This window comes from Scophthalmus maximus, chromosome 4 (assembly GCF_022379125.1).
Source record: "Scophthalmus maximus strain ysfricsl-2021 chromosome 4, ASM2237912v1, whole genome shotgun sequence".
NCBI lineage: Eukaryota > Metazoa > Chordata > Actinopteri > Pleuronectiformes > Scophthalmidae > Scophthalmus > Scophthalmus maximus.
In genome coordinates, this window is record NC_061518.1 from 22,387,476 (window position 1) to 22,409,456 (window position 21,981).

General features: G+C 41.6%; 1 protein-coding gene across 7 annotated transcripts in view; it reads right to left on the bottom strand.

Moving 5' to 3' along the window:
• ntrk3b (neurotrophic tyrosine kinase, receptor, type 3b) overlaps positions 1-21,981 on the bottom strand; it is a 184,135-nt gene that overhangs the window by 74,448 nt on the left and 87,706 nt on the right. For all 7 annotated transcript variants that reach the window (XM_035628672.2, XM_035628676.2, XM_035628671.2 and 4 more), the window contains 4 exons: positions 17,905-17,973; positions 4,064-4,218; positions 3,356-3,498; positions 1,991-2,132 (listed from right to left, as the gene is read on the bottom strand). In XM_035628672.2, the coding sequence (XP_035484565.1) occupies positions 1,991-2,132; positions 3,356-3,498; positions 4,064-4,218; positions 17,905-17,973 (509 nt within the window). The remainder of the gene's footprint in view (positions 1-1,990; positions 2,133-3,355; positions 3,499-4,063; positions 4,219-17,904; positions 17,974-21,981) is intronic.

The window sequence follows — 21,981 nt, forward strand, 5'->3', positions numbered from 1 at the left end:
TGTTCTTGGCTTCAAGGATTTGTACGGAACCCTCTGCATTCTGAAGTAAGTGTATTTTATACAGAACTTTTTCATGGCTTATTTTTCCTTACCGTCTGTCTGATTGTGTTAAGGCCACAGTATCCAGCAGGGGACTGAAAGGTGCGCTAAACGATAATTTAAACTTAATATATATTTTTTCAGTATTAAATAATAAACATATTTATAATATCATGTACATACATGTTATGTTGAATGTATTATATAGGTTATTTATAATCTTTGATATAACATTGTATTAACAATGAACTTTCTCTTTTTTTTGGCAAAAGTAAACACCCAGAGAAAACAGTTTTCAAAACCAAAGAGACTGGAGAGAAAACTAAGTGCAGCAGTACATCACCCAATTTTACAAAAAGAAAGGTACAGGTATAGGCCTTGAGTGTTTGAAATTAAAGGAGACATATTAATCTCATATTCAGGTTCATAATTTTAATTTGGGTTGTTACTTGAAAAGGTTTTCATGCTCGAATGTTAACACAACGGATACATTTCCTCATACTGTCCATTCCTGCAACTCCTCTTTTCAGACTCCGTCTGAAACGCTTGGTTTTAGCTCCCGTTTCTTTAATGCCCCCCTCCCAATGAGTCCCAGTCTGCTCTGATTGGCCAGCTGGCCCACTCTGTTGTGATTGGTCATTGACTTCCAGCACATGTAGGAAATGTTGGCCGCCACTCTTGCTGTACCTGGCTTTGTTGGGGGCGTGTCAGACTAGCTGCTAGGCTGCAAAATCAAAACATACTACAAAGCACTAAATTAGACACTGCCATGACTATTTTGATAAGGGGTATTTTTTGACGGGTACTTGGTGCATGTAATGGGGTATTTTTACACGGATGTGTTGATAGTTCTTCTTACGTCAAAGACCTACATACTTTACAACTAGTGCCACAAATAACACAAACAAACTAACTGATTGGCGCTGCAGGAGACTTGCAACCCCATACTCTGCAATGTAAAATGACTGGTTTTGTCAGTGGAGTCTTTTTTAACAGAACATAAAGGATCTTACTAATTAACAAAAAGGTTTCTCGCTGTTGGAATCCCTTCCATTTTGACACTCCACTGTTTCTGTAGCGCCACTATGAGGTGGACATTTTGGCTATTTACTGAAGTGTCAAGACAACCGTTGGATTAATTGCCATGAAACCTGGTGTAGATATTCATGTCTCCCTCAAACAATAATAACCTTGCGCCATCATCAATTCAATACATCATTTACTTTGATTTCTTTCCTCAGATGGTGACATTATACTTATTTGAGTTTGGCATGTTAGCGTTTCATTGTGAATGTTTTGGCATGCAAACGTTAGCATTTTGCTGAAAGCACCACTGTGCTCACATACAACGGAGCCTGTGGACTGCTGTTACAGAGCCCCGGTGTTAAAGGAAACAGGGTAAAACACAGAGGTGATAAAATGTCATGGTCATTTTTACACCTCTGTGTTTTAAATTACTTTATTAAAGTGATACATCTAAAATCCCCCTACTGTGAAATGTAGCATGAGACAAACCAGCACAGAAAGTAAAATAGTCTTCTTTTTTTTTTCAAAGAAACCATGTATTTTGGTTTTATTTTGTGGTCCAGGTGATATAAGACATAAACAGTGCGGCAATTACGAGAATAATTCAACAAATCAGACCGAATTAGCAAATATTTTGTGTCAACATACTTACCCTCGCATGACACAGGCAGCATTAATATAAACTCAGAATTTTAAAGCAGAGTTTTACTGACATGTTTTCTAATTAATTGTCAAATGTAACCAATATTTTACACAATGTAGAAGCAGGTAGTTATGAATAGCCTGTAAAATTAAATTTCAAATGATTATTGCTGGTTGTGAGCAAGAGTTTCAACTATGGGCCTAAAGAAAGCCTTCCCCTCATCTCCACAGTGAGTGAGCACAAGTTCCCCAAAGATTTAATCGCAGGAAAAATCCAACTCACACTGTACGTTGAGCTGGATGGAGGAGTTGGTCATCCCCACCACGTTCTCTGCGATGCAGGTCAGCTGGAAATTGTTGTCATCTCGGCTGATGTTGACGAGCGTAAGGTTGATGGAGTGGATATTGGGCCAGTACACATTGGACTATGGAGAGAGAATGAGCATAAAGATGTTTGGGTATACGATTGAAGCGCAGGGTTTTAAATCTTTAATTACGTAATTAATGTGCAAGTTAATTATTAATTAGTCAAAATCCTGTGGAAAAAAACATTCTCAAGTGAGGGACTGCACACCTACCAATTGAACCTACAGTATTTACTTCAATGATTGAGTCTGGCCATTCTGCTAATGGGCTGGAATGTAAAGAGTGATATTTACAGATTTCCCCACAGAGTCAGAACCTTTACGTAGCCAAAAACAATCCTCATATTTCCCTGCTGGCTAGGTTCCCCAACACTACCCCAACTCATCCTCATGAGCTACCATATCTGTCTACCGGAAAACATCAGGCCTGCGGCTGAGGTAACTTTCATCTCCACAGTCACTGCGAGCTTTAAAGACACCAGTGACAAATTCAGCCACATGGCTATTTCGGAAACTGCTGTTCTCCTCTTCTTGCTGTTCATCTCTGCTGTTGTTACTGCTGTGACGTCCTGGGGGCCTGACTTGGAGGGCGAGACTAGTGGGTTTTCGACCCTTGCCTCTCACTCTCGCTAAAAACTGGTTTATTTTAAACAGGGCTTGGTCCCCAGCAAAACTGTTGTTTGTATGTGAATAAGTGATACATCTTAATTGTTGATGGTTGGACCCAAGTCTGGATGTTTGCAGCCCATTAAAGCGTGTTCAATTTGTGTGGATCTGTTGTCATAGCAACACGACCTGCAAAAGTTTGGGCTAAATTCAGGCTCTAAAAAATTAACTTTCAGACATTTTTTAATTGGCTTTAATTAGTTTTAGTCTTAATATAGTTGTAGAAATATGTGCAAAACCCTCAGATACAAAAAAACAGGCAATCATCAAGTGTGCTTTCATAAATATTGACTGTAGATTGTACAAACCTGGATTAATTGATGTAGATGTACATAGTATAGGAAAACTGGCCATGAATTTAAACCACCTTATAGTTAGGGTTAGGGCATAGCTGGGTCTCTTGTTGTAGTGTAAGTTGTTTTAAGATGGCGAGAGCCAAAACCGTTAAAATCTGTGAGCTACCAGGTTCGATATTAGTAACGTTAGAAATAGAGGGAGAACCTCGCTAACAATGTAATCAACTCAAAGATTAATTCACAAGAACTGACAGCATTAACAATGAAAGCACTGTTCTGCATAACAACACCAAAAACAAAAAGATGGAGATGGGGTCTGACCAGGTGAGCGTTGATGGAGTTCAGGCCGCTGACAGTCCAGTCCACTTCAGGCAGCGGTGATCCGGATCCATTGCAGCTCACCGTCACATTGTCTCCCTCCATCACCAGCACACTGCTGTGGCTCACACTGATCTCCGGTAAGTCTGCAAACGCACACACACACGCACACGCACACACACACACGCACACGCACACGCAAACACACACACACACACACAGAGTTTATGTTCTGTGTTAATATGGGCCTGTCACCGCTTGTGTCTACATATTTTCACACCAAATCAATTAGTCACTTTTTCATTAAAGTAATAAAATTAGAACAAAGGAGGCAGTGGGATACACATCCACAGACACACACACACACACACACATCCCACACACCCACGCATGAAATGTCACAGGGATGAGTCACCAACAGGAAATAATATCGTAGAGTCTACAGCCTGTCAGAAGCAAGACACGGCTCCTCAAATCAGACTCACCCTCTGAACTCTGTCACACCTCCACCACCTCTTCCCGCCTCAACCGATCTCTTTCCTCTACTTCTCCTTGAGGCATTTCCTCCTGTCCTTCTGCTTTTCCCCATCTCCTTCCCCTGGCCGTTCTCCACTGCACCTTCCACCTTTTGCCACCCACCCACTCCGCTATTCTCTAACCATCATTGCTTTCCCCGTTTAAAACACAGATCACCCTCCCTCCCTCGCTTACCGCAGTTGTGGATGTACATGTTGTGCAGTCGTATCTTGGAGGCTCCGTTCCTGCAGTACAACAGCTGCGTGTGGAGGCCGGCCTCTCCTCTCTGCTGCCACAGCTGGATCCAGCGGATATCACAGCCGCAGTTGAACACCACGCCATCCAGACGCCTGGGAACACAATAAAGCAACAACAGAATCAACAACAGCAACAAGCAGGCTGTCCACGTTAAGATATATGCAGTAATGGGGCACCATACACTTTCCACGCCATTATCTGGAGAACACACACACACACACTGACAGCATAGGCAATGCCACTCAATAGATGCATCTGTTCATGTCCTCACATCAAAAGTACTGTACTGAAAGTACTGAAGGCAATAATCATGTCAACAACAGAAGACACGCACTGTTATTTTCTTCAGCAGCAACAACAAAATTATCCATCAATTTAACATTGCACTTCTATCGCCTGTGGATGCTTTTTATACATTTCCCACGTATTGCACCCAAAGGCCTGTAATACATTAGATGTGTGGAATTGTTGGAGTTCCCTTCCAATATTTACTGTGATAGCAAGTTTTTTCTATGACTGAATATCAGGAATTTAGAACTCTGCAATAATAGCCAAGGACATGCAGCACTTCTTTTGGCTTGCGCAGTATTTTTCCAATAGATACTAAGCACAGCCAGTCATCACTCTACATAAAGTCTGGTCGGGGACCTCTGAATCTTTGCCACATCCCAGCTACAACACATGCGACTAATAACAACGGGGATATCGCTACATAATCAATTCAAAAGAAAAATGAACAGATTGAAACCTGATAGTAACCGGAGGTTTAACTCAGGGTAAAGCCTTTACACCTGAGCCTATATGCAAGTGGGCCACAACTTTGTTACTCTTGAGCGCCTGTGTGTCTGTCGGGCCAAATGCGGGTTGGTGGTGGGGTTTCTGTGCCACTGTGTGTGTACTTCAAAACATGGATGTTAAAAGTGGGCAGATCAGGTCGGAGTTGGAGCTAACACACCGATAACAACACAGCAGCAGTTACCTTCTGCAATGCAGCAAACACAGAAGATGCCGGAGACGACGGGGCACGCGACCACTTCCCTGACTGAAGCAGGAGGGTCACGTTTTTGTGCTTGCGCGGCGTATGGGGTACATGCCATTTAATGGTTAACTATTCATGATTGTGCATTTCAAACTTGTAAAATTAATTCCAGTCCTCAAAGCTGAGCACACGCTTGACCTTCTTCATTCGCAACAGAAACAGAGGAAGCATCTTCAGCTGCGGTTAAAAAAAAAGCAACATCACTGACAACACTCTCAACTTCATTAGTAGCAGTCTTCACAATATCGATAATAATAATATAATATACACACACGCAAGAATGATTGTGACTTCCGTGTGATTCATCATATTTTTTTCATAGTTGGATTCATTCTAGTCAACAGGCAAGAGGGGGGGGAAATTTACGTCTGCGTCGTGGCATTCAAATGTGAGGAGGTCAAAGGTGAAGGCAGTGTTCAGTCTAAGGCTGTATTAGCAGCAGGCAGGTGTCATCAGGGCTCCACTGTGCATACATTTTATTTCCACAGGAGTGTGCACCACGGAGTCACATTACTCAACACGGCGCGCCACCTCTGCATTTTGCATGTGTCCAATTTGGAGGCTGTGATTGACCAATTTGGTCAAGATGAATGTCCGTCCAAATGTCCTTGACAGGGGTCAATAAGATATTGCAGAAGGCATGAATAATGCATGGGGTGCGTCCACCATGCTGTATGAAGTAATGAGAAAAGATTCCCGCAGGTGGATCTCCCTTATTATCAGGTGCTCCCTGTTTCTGATGCTGTAGTTAGAGCAGAGTCAGGCGACTCGCTCATTGACTGAACTCATACTGCTACAGGGAAGGGACACACCACACTCCTTCTTTATCTACCTATTTTCTCTTTAATTACTGCAGAAGCTCGATTCATTTTATTAATAATTAGCAGCAAATAATTTTTGCAGATGCACTCTGGTTGAAGTCAGTATTTGCATCTTTTTTTTTAATAAATCTTAAACTTATACTGTCTTATAGTCAAAGACTCCTCACAAATTCCTAAATAAATCTATTATCTTCTTGTTTTATTTCCACCAATGAAGAAACAAATGCTCATGTAAACCTTTAGGTTGTTTGTTTCTTTTCAGACTGTGTTGTCTATAATATTGGCTATGCGTTACAACCGGTGTTTTTCTGGTGAAAATTTACAATTATTTATCAAATTCTTTTTGCCGGCTGCTGAACTATATTCAGCTTGCTTCGTTTAAATGGAGCATTTTATCAAGGAGATGTTTTTGTCTCTCGCCTATCATTAGTACCAGAGAACATATTTCTTTCCAGGAAACGTCTTGGGAAACTATTAGGGCATCACAAACCCTGAAAAACTAAGCATCATGATTTCATTTCCAAACATGAATGTATAGGTATAAAGGATATAAGGAATCCTATAAGCATATAAAGGTAGTATATAATGATAAGGACATCATCCTTATTCACTGCAGTTGAATAAGAAAAGATGAAAACTTGTGGCTGTGATTTTAAAGTACTACCATTTAAACAAGAAATAAGACAAAACAAAACAACAACAAAAACACAGCAAACAGACAGCTGGAAGTTGATACACGTCTGGAGGAGAGCAGACTAGACCGCGAAAAAGAACAAAAGCAAACAGCAATGTGACCCCAGACGGAGAGAGCTAACAGCGTGATGTTTCCTTGAAGCTGGCTAACGATCCGCCCCACTACTCCAGAGGAGAGGTAATGATCACCACCGGGGGCTGTTTTTCTGGGAAATATACACACAGGTGCTTCTGCTGAGGAGACGTGGATCACAAGCGACGATAAGCCATATACTGCATTGTTGCTCGCGCGCTTTGATCTCAGCTTGAATGCACTTCTTCCTCTCCTTATACTGTTGTCAGAAATTATTTTAGCCTTTCAAATCCTGTGTGCTTGATAAATTGCCTTATTCAGATTTTTTTTGGGGGGTGTTTTTGTGTGTGTGTGTGTGTGTTTTGTTCACCACTGTTCCACTGATCTGTGTGACTGTAGGTCGTATTTGCTGCGAGGCCTGGCTTCATGGTAATTCGGCAGAAACACGTGTTATTTGCTCTGCTTGTCACATCACCTCCGCAGAGATCCAGGGCGTTCACGTGTTAATGCATATTGATAAGACAAAAATGCATTTGTCAAGCAAACGTGAAGCTCACAAATATTTGTCAATCGGCCACTTGCTCAAGCCCCTCCATCTGACGGTGCTTGTTGCAGCTGTACCTGTCTTCATCCTCAAACAGTGCACATGGAGCTCCGGTAAGCACGACACAATATTTAAAAGGTCTGAGGGGGGTAGTATATTTTTTGTCTCCCTCTAAGAAAAAAACAATAGACCAATATTCAAGGAAGGGAGCCAACAGTGTATTTATCATCTGTAATTTCAGTTGAACATATCAGCATGTCCAGCACATTACCAGGGAGTAGCCAGCGTCATGAGGAGTTTTCCATTAGCTACGACAAGGTTATAATGTGGGTTACCTTTGCAAAGTTCAGTGTTGTTACAGACACTACGGGGGGGCAGGGACGGCCGGGGACTAAAATACGGCCCCGGGCTTTCCCCCCAAATAGGCCCCACCACCAGTTAATTTGCAGATTGACACGTAGCACCACAAGAATTGGCAAACAAAAAAGTTTATTTTGATATGCGGTACGACATTGTGACCGGTTCTGTGAGCAATGTAAACCAGGACAAATGGCTGTGAATTTGGATGTTGGCTGAATTAAATGAAACAATCAAAAATAATAGCAATAGAAAATTTGTATTCATTTGAGATCAAAAGATCATGTGTCACAGCGTAGCCTCGAACTCATTCAGTATGACAGACAGATGTGCTAGTAATTAGGCTAAACCCATAGGCTCTAATAACTGTCGCTAACATGGATTTTAAGGTGTCGGCCAGTCAGGTTTACCCTCTGGCAGACGACCATTACACGTGCACAACAAAACAAATCATGCAAGGATTAAATTCCCCCTTCCGAATACCAGCCGGACAGTGATAGTTCATCACAGTGTGAATTACCAACATCAGCTGGGTCCTGCTCTTGGTTCGGTTTGGGGGACTTCAAATTCAAAGTGACTCTTGCCAAATTTGCACTGTCTTGACACCACCACTGCCGACCCGCCAATGAGAGGTGGTTACAGTTCAGGTTAGGAACACCCAACGAACGTTGGACACCATCTGACGACATCGACTGGCAAAGGCTACATTCAGGTGAATGACGAAGAAGCATCACTACAGATGTAATTAGTCTCAGTGAAACTCGTCACCAAAACACCAACATTAAAGGAAACACATCAAACTGTAAGTCCTGTAAGTTTTTCTTCATTAGGGTTTTAAAGCCATTTCTATTACATTTTTGTATCTGTGATGATGTAATTCAGGCTCCTCACTGCGATGCACAAACAATGCTCTTTCCTTATTTTGAAGGCTGGATATCAACACTATTACAGTTTTATTCATTAAGTTCAATATTGATTTGTTTCTATTTGACTCTAATTTGATGATTCGGGTACATCAGTTAAATGGCAATGTTGTGAAAAGCGTTTCTCAGGTTTTATTTGGGGAACTTAAATTTATTCAACATTCAAGTGAGCAACACAATCATTTCCTTGAATTGAAAGTGTTCAAGGTGAAAAGCAGTGGCTAAATTGTAGTATTGTTTTCCCAATTTTAGAATAAAATATTGTTCTTTCTTTGGAAAATGCAAAATGACTTAAAAAACAAACATCAATATTTGTTGGTCTTATATGTGCAAAACTAACAAAGGTGGTGTGCATATTTCACAAAGATAATTGCTGTCCGGTCTATAAACAGCCAGTAGCAGATGCCTTAGTGAAGTACAGACATCTACTTTAATGATCCCTTCAAGCACAAACCGGACAGAAACTAAGGCCCAATCCAATTTCTCATTTTTTCCCCTACCCCTTCCCCTACCCCTTGCCCTTGTAGATTTTCATCCCTTCCGTTTCAAGGGGAAGGGATGAAAATCTACCCCTGAGAAATGGGACACCCCTTCGAACGTGATAAGTCATCAGGTGATGTGTTTTTACCGGAGATTCAACATGCCTGGAATGATGGCGGTATCATTGTACAGACGCTGTTGCAGTTACGATGGTGACATACCCATAATATTCAAATAACAAACATGCTAATTACAGTATGTTGGGCATGACCGGACAGGTGAATCACACTGAAAATACGACGAAACAGCACATCATGTCAGTTGATAACGTTACATATGTGGTACTGATATATAAAGCATAACACTGCTTTGCGACTAGCGATTTTTTTTGGTGGATTTTATGTAGAAAATTGCCATAATACATTGAAACGACAAACAAAGGTTGTCACACACAGCCGACTTGCCGGTGATTCGCAAGGCATATCTCACAGCCCTCCGTTTGGAGCCATCTAGATGCCAGAGGGAATTGAGAAACCCCTAGCCCTACACGTGAACGCGCAAAAATGAGGGGTAGGGCTAAGGGCAAGTGGCAAGGGGTGAAATGGGATTGAGCGTCAAAGTCTGCTTATTTACCGGCACCGTGTGCATAGACAAAACAGTCGGATGTCAGCTGTGTTTACTGTCTAGATTGGCAACAAAATGTAGCAGGTCTGAGTAGATTGTACTACTCTAGCACACTCATGACACTGATTTCTACTGTAACCATTGGGTATGCCTTGCTGGAATTAAAAAGTAGCGGTCCAAAACTCTCCTGCAATTGAAACACCTTCAAATCATAAGTGATGATAACAACCCCCTTGGCACCAGTGCTGGCAGCATTAACATTCACACTCAACAAAATGATCTCCTGTTGTCTGGGAGCCTTATCAAATAATGTTCGTAAAGAGGGCCCGGACCCTAGTGTATGGGCGGTATTACAGACTCCTTGCCTTTTGATGCCCAGGTCACCAAAGTGATCCAGTCTTGCTTTTCGCCCAACTAAGGCAGCTAACCAACGTCAGGTCAGTAGACTTTGAAAAGGTCAACCATGCTTTCATCTCTTTCAGACTTCACCATTGTAATGCACTTTATTCTGCTGTCATTAAGCTTTTACTTTAACTGCAGTTACTTACAAAGAAAAGTGACTACGTAACCCCAATCTAACAGTGTGGCCAGTACTCCCATTAGTATTATAGGGTATAATAGGGATAATCCAACTGCCATTCTGTTGAATTGAGTCTTCGAGTCTCGAAGCAGCTGAAAAAAGCCAGGAACAAGACTCCTTTCATATTGGAAGTGGGCAGTGCAACTGCTGCACTGTTGCTCTGCCCTTGTCAGTCAGCTAACGTTTCATTGTACAGCACGGGTTAAAAGATCAGAGTTTTAAGAGAGAACGGCATAAACCAATATGGGGGAATATATACGGAAAAAATTGAGAGTTGACTTGACCAATGTCAAAAGAATACTCGTCTTGTCAGCAAGAGTTTTTACAACCTAAACGTTTCTCACCACCGGACTGCTGCCACTGTTGTCATGCTGTATCACGCTGCGAAGAAATAAATCACAGTTTGTCCCATTATTGCTTTTCTGTGAGGTTGCAGCCACTTTAGTGTGGCAGCAGCCTCTCCCTGCTGGATGCTGAATGTTTTTAATTTTTTTTTATTCTTCTCCCCTTTCCTTTAAACCACTATGGCATAATTTGTCTGAAAAGCCAGACCTGACTTTGGCTTATCGACAACACCACCTGCACTGCAATCATGTAGAGGAGCGGGGGCACCCGAGTCAGATCAGGGAAGGCTCCAGGTAGCAAAAGTTAACAAAGTGAGCAGCAGCTTGAGGCATTTTTTTAACTTCTTCAGAGTCTAAGTTTGTGGTAGGGACTTTTGGTACTTAGTACTGAGGAGGGTTATTTTTAGAAGATACTGATATTGAGAGCTCATTTGTGTATGTATTAATTCATATATTGAGCATGAACGAGCTAGTTATGTGTCCTCTCTATTGTGTTTGGCATGTAGAGTCCTGTGAATGTGGCGATGTAAGAATTGCTATCGCTGTACGGCTTTCAGCAACCACATAAGCATGTATTCTGTTTATTTCTGTCCCGAAAACATAAATACCAAAATACAAAACCACATTATCTAAGATGTAGTGGAGATTGAAAATATTCCCAAGATAACAACTTGTGAGCATTCACAAAACATGAATGTCGGGTGATTTAGTTTAATATCAGGATTACAAGTCTGTGTTCTGACAATATAACACCAAATGTGGGTTTAATTACATTTTATACTGGTTTCGAATGAGGAAAAAGCAACACCATTTGTCAGCTTTTCAGAAACTTCCACGTTAAAATCATGAAGTGCCAAGTCAGATTTACCAGGAAAGAAGTAGTCGTCCAGGCAAGATTACGACTTGGAAGGAAAAGTGACTTACGTTTGTGCGGTCATCTGAAAAATGGTTCTGAATAAATGTCAATGTCGATTAATGTCTGCTGGATGTGTAAATAGCTGACTGTTGGATGGCGCTTTTGCAAACTTTCATCAAACTTTGAGGTGATCATATCTCAGCGTTAGGCCTTCAGCCGGTTTTGCTGCTCCCAAGTGGGCTGCTAACGCTAACGACCAGTTATCTACAATAGCTTCGATACCCATGGTATCGCTCAATGTTATTTTCCAAAGGCATTTGACTCGGCAAAATAATGTTGATACTTATCCGGTCCCAGGAGCTGCTCAGGGCAATCACAGCCTTCTAACTTACCCCGCAGTTTAGTTATGGGCCATACTGCTCGCTCCAAGGCACCTTGATACTAAGGGCTCTACACAGGAAGGTAAAGGCAAGTTCATTCCTTTGTATTTGGGACTATTCAATCAAGCCCTGCTTGACCTTAGGAGTGTCAAGGTGTGCACTGGTGGTGCTTATACAATTCTGGTGACCCCCTTCAATTGATGCATTATTTGCCTGCTGCAGCATGTCTTATCACAAATGCAAAGATAATATTTGGCTTTCAGATAATATAATTCAGATATCATACATCTTCAAATGGTGGCTTTGGCCTTTAAAATTGTCATTTTATTTTGAGACAGAATTATAAACGTTACAGGCCTTTATTTCTTATTTCCCATGTCCTCTAGGTAATACAAAAGTAAAACGTCCTCCGTGTTTACTTCCGTTCCATTTCCACAGTGCTGATTTGTCAGTACAGTTTCCCCAAATTATGTCAAGCTACCATAAGTGAAACACAAAACTACCTCCAGAATTTTCACTTTAAAAGTCCGGCAGCCAGCTTTTAATGTGAAAAAACACATTGACATATTGATGGTATCAAACCATCAATCAGAGGGAGGCAGAGGAATCATTGTTGTAATTAGTTCTATGAAAATGTAAGTTATATCCATAGACTGTATATAAAAACTTATGGAGTAACCAGGCCCGGAAAATGAAGCCAGGCATGAAGTGCCTGAAACCTGTATTCTCGTCTATGAGAAGATGTTTCCTCGTCATCTTCCACACATGTATTCTGCTTGGCACTTTGGGTTTTTTCAGCTGACGACCTCTTTAGTGTTCATGCCACTGCTGCCCCCAGTCTAGTCTAGTGTTCATTTAACATATTCATACTCTCTTTTCCTCTTGCAAATCAGTATTTTTGATGTTTCTGAAGAATCATTGTAAATGTCATGTCATTTCAGTAAGAGTTTGCCCTGAGTGCAATTGCAGCCTAATGAAATGAAGGTTCAAATTAAGTAATTTACCTGCTCATAGAGGCCTCGGGGAATGTAATGTTTAATTTATCCTAATCCACTGGCAGTCACATCAGACGATTACAGGTTTTATCTATTCATATTTCACCCATTTTCAAAGGAAAATCCATTTTGCAGTGAGAGGCGTAAATGTTTGACTTTGCGTCGGCCTCTGCTTCCCAGCGAGCCGGGATTAAAGAAGTGCTAACAGAATAAACGGATTCGGGATGCACATCGCCCCAGGCAGATCCCTTCAGCTGCTAAAGGAGGAGAATATTCTCCTCTTTTTTCGTGGACCAGACAGAATGAGTTTCCTCGAGGACGCCAGTACCGGTGACTGCCGCTAACTCCGCTTCAAATAATATCCAATGATATCACCCTGGAAGCCACAGCAGAAGATTTAGCATTTAGCCATCCCCCTTTCACCCTGCCGCTGTTCTCAGGCCTGTGATTGGCCGGGCTGCGCAGCACACTGCAGCAGCTCTGGTCCTTTGGCTAAAGGGCACGCGGACAAAGAGGCAGAGCCGATTATCTGTGTCTCATCCAGAGGCAGCGCACAGCAGAATTCTATTGTACAGCTTCAATGAGATGCTGGGGCCTTTTTCACAGGAGCCACAAAAGACTTGAGATTATTGAGATGACACCGATAGTGTTGTCATTGTTATTGATATTAAGATATTGCAAGGGAGTGTGAAATATCTGTGCAATCAACCTGCAAAACAAAGCAACTGTTTTGCGGTCACACTTTACCGAGCTTGATAAGGAGTGTCCGATAAGGGAACAACAGACATGATGTACGTTATCTGATTCCCTCTTCACTTTTGCCTCATCATACAGGTTAACTTTTGCTCCCGGTTGTGGAGTCAGGTGCAAGCATGGGTGTAGGACCAAACTCTGGGCCCTATACATAAGCAATCTGAGGTTGGGTTTCACACCGGGGTGAAGTCATTTTCATATTTCACATTCAGTCAGTTTTCGCGGCTGTTAACTTCATCAGCTCCGCGTCGAAATCTCGATCTGTCCCAGTTTTTGGATATGTTGGAGAGATCATTCAAGAAGAGGTTTCACAGATTTGATCAAATCAAAATCACCAAAGATGACGATGTAGTGGAGAGTGCAAGGCAGTGGATGTCTGCCCCTACACACTATAGGCGTTCTCAGGGATAACCCATTTCAATCTTCACTTTTTTGTTTTTAGACATGGGAATGTCGAACCACTGTCATTATACAGAATGACAGACGTTTAGTATTTCACACCTGGTAGTTAAAAAAAAAATTACGCAAAATGCTCCCTGTTAAGGATGCTATGGGATTTGCTAAGGCCTTTTTCACAAACTAACAGCTGTGAAAGCTGTGAGAGGACGTCATAGACACACGAGAGGTGGTTTGATGTTAATAAATCCATAAATGAGTGAGCTATTGAAAATGAAAACCTTACATTTTTATATTTTATTTATAGTTTTTTTGTTTCATTTTGTTAGTTTCTTTAACTCTCAGGTGTGAAATACTAAACGGCTGTCATTCTGTATAATTACCTTGGTTTCACATTCCTTTGTATAAAACAAAAAAAGTTATTGAAGATTGAAATGGTTTGTCCTTGACAACGCCTATGTGCATGGCTCTCCACTGCATTGTCATCTTTGGTGAATCTTATTTGATCAAATCTGTGAAAAACATCTTCTTGAATGAGCTCTCCAACATATCACCAAAACTGGGACAAACCGAGGTTTAGACGCAGATCTAATGAAGGTACAACCGAAAACTGTTGGTTGTACCTTCATTACAACCACACACACACACACACACTTGCCCCCCCCCCCCCCCCAATGCTACGCCTGTGGGTGCAAGAATCAGAGCAAGCTTCGCCCGGCACCACATAATGAGCGAGCCCTGAACTACACCGTCATTGCTTGCTCGGGGTTAACGGAGAAGTCGCGCCTCCATGTTAAAATAGCTGAATCGTTTATTCAGCTACTTCAACATGTTTTACCCCTAATTAATTATGTGTGCAGGAGCGATTACAAGCTGGAAATGTAGCATTTAATTCCAAACATGGCTCATCACACTGCTCTGATGACACGTCATGTTGTTTAATGGGGATTCCAGTTGGGCGTTGCTACGTTTATTACATTTTTTTTTTTTTTTGGGGGGGGGGGGGGGGGGCGTTTGCATTAACTTTTGGGTCAACGTGTATGATATATGCAAATGACCTATTTCCTCAAATGCAATTCCTATGTTTTTCGCACACCACCCCTGTTGTTTTCCTTTCACTTCTATAAAAACTTGCACCTTTCAGTACAGGTGTAATAAAACATTAAATTTGAATCATTTAGCCAATTAAAACATCATTGTTTCAACCCTTCGAAGGGCCCACAGTGTAATTACAGGCTTGAAAAAACATTTGCGCATCTTCTATTCATTGCGGGTCACTGTCGCAATGTGTTGCAGCTTTGAAAATGATTCTCTTTCATTTTAGAAAGAGAGGAAAAAAATGCACACAATTACAATAACAGTGCCTAGAGTGACTGAGATAACACAGTGTTGCGACAGCATGGTGGCAAAGGGCCATACTCTCCTTTTGTCGCATTGAAGCTGAAATTGTTTCAGCTGGTTTGATCTACTATTTACATCATATCAGTGAGGTTCAGCAGCGGGGATGGGCATTTATCAGTACCGCATTGTGCATTAGTCTTATAATTAACGGCAATAGCCGCCTGGTGAGCACGCATCATTCGGCATGATTGAATGATTGGCACTTACCAAGCTTATAGGGTCTGTGTGAGCACGTAGATACAGTGAAGAGTAATGATGTCAGGTCCACGTCGCAGACTCTGCCCGTGATCGAGTGACTCATTTCGTATTTGCGAGGGCCTGATTCCACATGGCTTCCTTCTTGCATAACGCCTCGGCCCACGTCTGTGCCGCCACGCCACTCCAACTGACACCTCTTAACTAAACACACCGAATGGAATGGACATTAACCCTCACTCCTCATCAGCATTCACCAGGAAACATGGGCTTCACCCTGGCCCTGCTCTTCATGTAGCACAACAAAGACACCATTTGTACGCTTGGAAAACGGTTGCTCAAGAAGAAATTGGACCGCACGTCAGAGCAAATCGTGCCATGGGACATGAAGTTGTGATTTGGGTGAGAACGGATCTGTGCAAGTTATTTTTGTTTGCTGCATGTGATGTAGTCTGTCAAGAGATTGTTAATGCTTCACTCCCTACTTCAGTGTCTCTGCAGGCAAAATGGCCCTGACATTACATTATAGAAACTAGACATGAAGGTTGTGAATAAATTAAAGTAAATTAGGTCCTGTACTACTGTACTGCTATTGTACTTTGCATGAGTATTTGCATTCAATGCTGCTTTCATTGTTTGTTAGAGACAAACTATGTTTGTGTTCTAATTCAATATTTGTTATCATAATCTTCTACTACTTCCCTGTTTTACATTGACATCATGTTTTAGTTCTTCAGGTTTTTGCTGTTTTCTTGTATTTTTTTCATTTTAATTGACATTTAAAGCACTTTGTTAGTGTCTATCAAAGAACCCTAAGATTAATCTGTATTGTAATTATTTGACAGTGACAATCATAAGGAAGAGCAAATTACTCAGCGAACATAGTGACAGTTTTTATTATTATTGTTTTGCCAATATTGATCATGCTTTTTTTTCTTAATAATACAGTCATTCTTTATTTTTTTATTTAATTCTAATAAATGTTAGCTAGTTAAAATTAACAATGAGCAAAATTCAGATGCTGCAAAATCTTGCTGCATGCTAGTGTGTGGCATCAAAAAGTGCCGAAAAGACTCTTGCCTTCTTCAAACCAGTCAGAAAAGCACACAGACAAAATGCTAATACAGAAATGTATCATGTAAAATAACCAGGACTGTTCTGAGTTTAGCAGAAAATTGTGTCTCCACCTACAGCAGAAGTTGATGAAGAAAATTAAAAATGTCCCAGGGGCTTTAGGTATGATTTATAAATCGATATAATACATGTGCATTATCCCCTTAAGAAAAAACTGGGATTCAGAAATGAGAAAACGCAGCAACAAGAGAAACTAAAAGCCAAACTTGCTTACTCATGACCTGAATTCAACAGCTGGTAAGACAACAAAAAGTATAGAACTTCTACAATCCGGTGAAGAATGTAATGCAACGAACCAGTAGCAGGCATTTTGAGGGATTCGGAGACCCCTCTGCCTCTGATGAGGGCCCATAGTAAGATGACACTTGTGTAGCACTGCTATGGGGTGTAGTGTGAATTGCCTCCTACGCAGGATGGTTAAGAAAGAATGTTCTGTAAAACCGATGGATCCAGCGAGTGCAAGGGAGACGTTTCGCTCGGGATGACAGGGTAGGCTAAGTGCCCCAAATGCATAGCATCAGTGTCAATGGTAGCAGGGCTTTCCCTCCATTCTGCTACATGTACAATGTACGGCAGCATTGTGTCGTGTTTTCTCGGAGGATCCGCCCCGCTTCTACCTCTGAAAATAGCACAATAAGGAGGCCTGCTTGGAATAGACTCGTATCACCTCCTGCTATACCTCAGCTCTATATGCCAGGAGGTGCAGGAAGCAAGCGCCGGTGTTCAGAGCACACCAAGGTTCAAATGATGGACATTGCTGACAAGGGGTAATGATGTGTAAATTACAAGCTGGTCGACATCGCAATGTTCTTCCCGGTGGTGAAAGAGCTAACTCATTTCATAAACACAATGATCGCTAAAATATTCATGACAAACAAGAAAATGGGGTCGGGCTCCCTCCTCCTACCGGGCCATTACATTTCCTCCGTGCGTGTTAATTGAGTCAAAAAATGACTTATAAGATCGCAATGCCACCATATCACCTATAGGTTCTGTCTTTCACAGGTGCTCCGGCAAATTAGAGGTTTTGTAAAAGACAGGAATTATAAGGGATGTGCAGTGACGACAAATTGTGTTGAGGCAGGTAGTGTGCAGGGAGCGATGATGAATTGCTGTGATGGAATATAAAAGAAAAAAAAGAGAGAAAAAAAACGTCAATGGGAAAGATCAGAGGTGGGAAGCAGACTTACAGCTCGGAGAGTTGGAGATGCTGGAAGAGCTGCCATGACAGAGTGGTGAGAGGATTCTTCGACAAGTTTCTGTAGAGGAAAAAGACAAACAAAGAGAAAGTTAATTAAATATAAAAGCAATTATTATTATATGTGAATCAATTTCTGCCTCTTGCTAGATGCCGTGTATGTTCCATTTTCTTTTTGAGGTGAAATTGATTTTTTATTTCCACTTGTCTGAACCCACATCACTGTGTACTTCTGCCTACAGTTCAGTGACTGTGTTGCAGTGCGTGAGCTGGGCTAAATTTGAATACAACAAAACAAGGCGAATGGGAAAAAATACATATGCGGGCTGGCAATCATCTCTGAAAATAAAGCAAAGTACAATTGACAGGGGAAGGAAAAACAGGTCTGGCCGAGGGGAGCTTCGGGGCTCAGCCAACTAAACAAAAGAAAGTTGACCGCTTTCAAGTCAAATAATTTGATTGACTTAAGGAACCCTTGCAGCTCAGGAAGCCACTAAATTCAATAGTCAATAGCCAGAGACTTACAAGTGATTTGACCAGAACCTCTAACCAGTTTAAATATGAACAGGCATCGGTCTATACAGTTATTAAGAAATACAACGTCTTTGTTAGGGGATTAAGACAGCGGTTCGTCTTAAAGTACACTATCAAATCCTTTTCATCAGTCCAGACGCCGTCAATTTACTGCATTACATCACGAGAGGGAGAAACGAACGAGTTGATCTTATCTGGTGTTTCCTTTCATGTGAACAGTTGCTTAATGACTCACACATTTTCATATTACTGTCACTTTGAACTCCACACTAGGGCTCAAAGTGTGTATCCAGTCACACTAATTTAAAACAGCATCATGTACATATACACTGTGATAAGACTGAGGCACTGGGTCAATACCAACAGATTAAAGAAAATGAAAACAGGATATACAGTATACATTAATACATTACATATTAAACATTAGAGACAACTTTACTGATGGCACTTTTTAACAATATACCACAAATTCGAGATTATTTTAAGGGCGTGGTAAATGTAAAAACCTACTTTATCATTAGACAAAAAGACAATCAAAAATAAAATATACAAATAAGTAAATACGTTTGCACACTCACACGCACACACACAAAGACACACACACACACACCTTCATACACACACACACATATACACACACACAGGTTAATTTGTATGGTAGACCAAGGCCTATCTGATACTCCTGTAACCAGAAGTGTCACTATGGCAACAGGGAGCTGAGGATGCTGCAGGACTTTCTCATTTCCTGTGATATCACACACACGCACACACACGCATACACACGCGCACGCACATACACACACACACATACCCAAAGAATCACTTTTCCATGAAGTCACACACTGGTTAAATACTGTCAGCTTGAAATGTGGGCTAGTGTGAATCCACTTCTCTGAAGACAAAGAGTGCGTGTGTGTGTGTGAGTGTGTGTGTGAATATGTTAAGATGTTGCACAAAATTTCACCTCCCTGAGAAAACCTGTGGTCCCACTGGGCCTGTATTATACACTGAAAGAATACATTATCCAGAGAGAGAGAGAGCGAGAGAGAGAGAGAGAGAGAGAGAGAGAGAATGAAAGGGTGGGCGAGCAAACAGCTGCTCAATAGGTGATGTAGTACACAGCTGCTCAACATTTACATCAAATCGCACGCCTCAAAGTAGAATCACATTTAGACCACAGATATCCAAATAGACACGTCAAATGACGGACGCTAAAACAGACAGACTTCAGACCTCCAAACATACATAGATCCCATAGCATGTCTCCAAAGAGGTGCCTTGAAAGTCCTCGGACTTTGGGCAAACATCAGGAGTCCAAACAACTTGGTTTGTCATAAGTGTACTAGTAAAAAACTGTAAAAGCAATCGTTACTGTATAGTTCAATAAAATGACTCATTCTTATGATTTATAGAAATGGAGGATAGACCATGTAATCATTTTATATTTGCTGCAAGGTCCTTCAACGCATATAGCCACGATAAAAAATGGAACTTCACATTTAAGACATCGTTCACTATTTGAGAAGAAAAAAAAAGTAGTAGAAGTAGTAAACTGATGTAATGGATTGTTCTCTGTTTGCTATGACGCTTGCTGGAAACTATACAGACCTCATCGTAGCTGTGAAACAACAAATGATACTCACAATATTGATGAAAATATATTTAAGCCACTTCCATTAATACTTTTTAAACGTATCTACTTCAGACATTAAACAAACAAAAGCATCAATACACATAAGCCTTTCATTTGATTGACAAATATAAATGTGTGAGAGGGGAGGAGGGGGAGAGGAGAGACCTCCTTCACATCTCTGGCAGGAAGTGTTCAGTTTTCAAAGGTCATCCTTCGCATCTCTACAAGAAATGTCAGCTAAAATTGGATTGGGGGGGGGGGTAAATGAATTAATAAATATATAAACAAATCGACGAATAAGTCATCAAAGCTGACGGGATGCCAAAAGACAGGAGGTGAGGAAGGCCAAGTGCTGCGAAGAACGGGGCCAATGATTATTAAATATAAAAAATTAGCGGCGTAGAGACTGAATCTATTTATAAGCTCGGCTGCTCAGTTTCCACGACTGGAAGGACATGTATAACACCATCCAACAAGCGTGCGCGCACACGCACGCACGCACACACGCACACACACGCACACACACACACGCACACACGCACACACACACACACACACACACACACTGTACTGTATATAGACAGAGACCCGCACTACTAAACTGTGAAGCAGACAAAGCGTCAACATCCACACAGCAGTTCTCAGTCGCTGAGCCACAAATCATCCCTGCTCCTCAGACCGCGCTCATTTGAATGAAGAATTATAATTATGTGCTTCACATGAAATTTTCATCAGGCTGGGGTAAAAATATGTGTTAAAGCGACGGATGTATCTAGGTGTTAATATTGATGCCCGCGTCGGCTCCCCAGCCAGAGGGGCGACGAAGTGAATGCTAAACAGAACCTGCGTGGTGTTTGCTCCTCTGCAGAGGAGGTGCGACTCCCCTCCCCCCTCCCTCTTTAATAATTCTGTTTGGCACAGATGCCGTTGGGAGGGCTCGGCCACTCGAGAGGGTTGGCTAATTAGTGCAGCATGGCTGGTAGCTGTGCTGTCTGAGCGCGGGGGGAGCGCCGCAGATTGACATCAGGACCACGCGGAGCAGAGCCAGACAGCCACCGAGCGAGGTGTCGCAACCGATCAGCGGTCGCCAAATCTAGTCGTCATCTGTCACGCCGAGGAGGGGCCGCTAATACCCCAAACTTATTGCTTCTGTTTCCTGTTCACTAAGTTATACTTAAAAAAACAAGAAACAGACGATCTTCTCCTTGAAATGTCTCCGAGACCTTTGTGTTATGAGTAGTGCGGTGACTGTGGGCCGCAAATACATACCTGTCAAAATATAATGTCTAACTTTGAAATATCAGAGGTGTCAATCTTGGAAGAGAGCTGTTTTTTTTTTTCTTTCTCCGGTGCTTAAAAAGCTAATATTTCCCAGGAAGGAGGTTTGTCTTGCACAGCAGCCATTTGCAGTTCATGAAATACTGTGGCTTTAATAAGATAAGCGTAAAAGAAATTGCATTGTGGCTATCTTTTGTGTCAAACATGAAACTCGAAGCACAAATGGTGTATGTGATGACAGATGGGCGAGATCATCGCTTTAGATTACTTAAAAAGATAATTACACTACTTTACAAAATACATAAAATCCAAACCTGTTTAATGAAAACACACATTCATTCTGCTTCTCTCGATCACTCACTGATGCGACAAAACGATTGTGCCGACGGCCTCATCCAAGCTTTTATGCATCCAAACACCCAGAAAAAAACGAAAATGAAAATTGGTTTTGAAAGATGAAATGTTTTTGCCAGGTATTATTCCGCAGTTACTGTAATTATTGTTTTGACACTGTGTCTAAAACATCAATGGCATAACCCCTTGTCCCCAAAGGTATCCCCCAAAAAATAGTTCCCCTCATTTGCCAAGGTTGAACTCACTACAGGAATTGTGCTATAAGCTGGG